The sequence below is a fragment of the Silurus meridionalis genome, chromosome 19 (assembly GCF_014805685.1).
Source record: "Silurus meridionalis isolate SWU-2019-XX chromosome 19, ASM1480568v1, whole genome shotgun sequence".
In the NCBI taxonomy this organism is placed as follows: Eukaryota; Metazoa; Chordata; class Actinopteri; order Siluriformes; family Siluridae; genus Silurus; species Silurus meridionalis.
The window spans coordinates 18,066,773-18,068,524 of record NC_060902.1 but is presented as its reverse complement, the minus strand read 5'-3'; the positions used below and the strand labels follow the sequence as shown (position 1 = coordinate 18,068,524).

Below are 1,752 nucleotides of genomic sequence, written 5' to 3'. Positions count from 1 at the left end.
GCAGTGGACCGTACAGTTCCTCAAAGTCCCTGTGCTTCCTTCAAAAGCAGCTATAAGAGTGACAGGAGGTGCTCAGCACATGTGTAGAGGTGCTGAGAGTCACAGAAACAGAACCTCTCTATCTTTTATCATTATACGGTTCTGCAGGACAATTCCGAAACACTTTGCTGATTTTTCAAGATCTGACAATGAATTGCTGTTGATTTGCGGTGTTGGGATCGTAGCGATGGACTCTGAGCTCCTAACACGTGGCCTCCTGTACCTCTCTCTGGCCGTGGCTGGAATCCCGGGCAACCTTGCCGTGATCTTCGCCTTCCTCGCGGCTCTGCACCATGAGCGGCGTCTCTTCACCGCCGATGCCATCGTGCTGCATCTGGCCCTGGCCAACCTGCTGGTGGTGGGCGTCCGCTGCGTGCTCGAGGTCGTGGCTACCTTCCAAATCGGCCACGTTTTTAATGATGCTGGTTGCAAGGGTGTCATTTTCGTCTACAGGACGGCGCGTTCGCTTTCCATCTGGCTCACGTTTGTGCTAAGCGCCTTCCAGAGCCTGAGCGTCGCACCCCCAGGGTCTTTCTGGGCAACCGCCCGTGACCTTTTCTCCCAGCTCCTCTGGCTCATCTTCTTGATCGTGTGGATCATCAACATCTCCGTGAGCTCTCCGTCTATCGTGTTTGCCGTGGGCACCAAGAACACCTCCATGCTCCTCCAGAACAGTATCAACGTACAGTTCTGCTTCATCAACTTCCCATCAGCGATCGTCAAAGACACCAACGGCGCTGTGCAGACGGTCAGAGACGTGGTGCCCATGGTGCTCATGACCACCGCCAGCTTAATCATCCTTATCTTTCTGTACAAACATAGCCGACAGGTCAGAACTATCCGAGGAGGAGTTGGCGGAGGCAGCGGAGGGGGAGGAGGAGGGTCTTCAGAACGCAGGGCGGCCATTACCGTGGTCACTTTGGTAACGCTGTACGTGGTGCTGTACGGAGTGGACAATGGGCTATGGGTTTACACCATAATGGTTAAACAGACCTTGTCTTCTGCGCTCATTTCAGACCTGCGCATCTTCTTCTCATCCCTGTATGCTGCCATGAGCCCCGTCGTCATCATCGTGTCCAATAAGAAGGTGAACAAACACCTGAGGTGCGGCGGCGAAGAGAAGACGGGGTGATGCTGAAATCTATTGGATTACTGCTCCTATTCGTAAACCATGGCGACTCTGACCACATCACACTCTAGTATTAAGTACTGATTAAACATACCTGAAGTACTGTAACGCTTTTACGCTCATCTGAAGGTGTGTGTGTGTGTGTGTGTGTGTGTGTGTGTGTGTGTGTGTGTGTGTGTGTGTGTGATAGCTTCATGGAAATAATTTGTGAACACTTGTGAACTAACATTTACTATGTAACAAACAGACTGTACGTTGAAAATGTACATGTACATTTTATTTTTAAAGGTGACAAATCAAGACGTTCGCCTCATGAATATACATTAAAATGCATTTATTCATGCAAATTATAGACAAGGTTTATGTTCATCCCTTTGTGAAACTGATGTTTGACTTTAATATTTTACACACCTCTTTGAAATTATTTATAAATATAGCAGCAACATAAACTTGTTTGAAAGTTGACTGTAAAGTTTCGTGCAGACTTTTAGACCTTTCTAATATTTTCCTGTGGAGTAACTGAACAAGAAAACACAGTGTTGTTCATCTTCTAAAAAAAGTTTAATGGATGTGTTTTTCGTTGA

At 47.5% G+C, this 1,752-nt stretch overlaps 1 protein-coding gene across 1 annotated transcript; it reads left to right on the top strand.

Moving 5' to 3' along the window:
• LOC124402491 (olfactory receptor class A-like protein 1) lies at positions 1 to 1,183 on the top strand. The gene is made up of 2 exons (XM_046875561.1): positions 1 to 969; positions 1,056 to 1,183. The coding sequence occupies exons 1-2, from the start codon at positions 80 to 82 to the stop codon at positions 1,120 to 1,122; spliced, it is 957 nt and encodes a 318-aa protein (XP_046731517.1). The 5' UTR covers positions 1 to 79; the 3' UTR covers positions 1,123 to 1,183.
• The last annotated feature ends 569 nt before the right edge of the window (positions 1,184 to 1,752 follow it).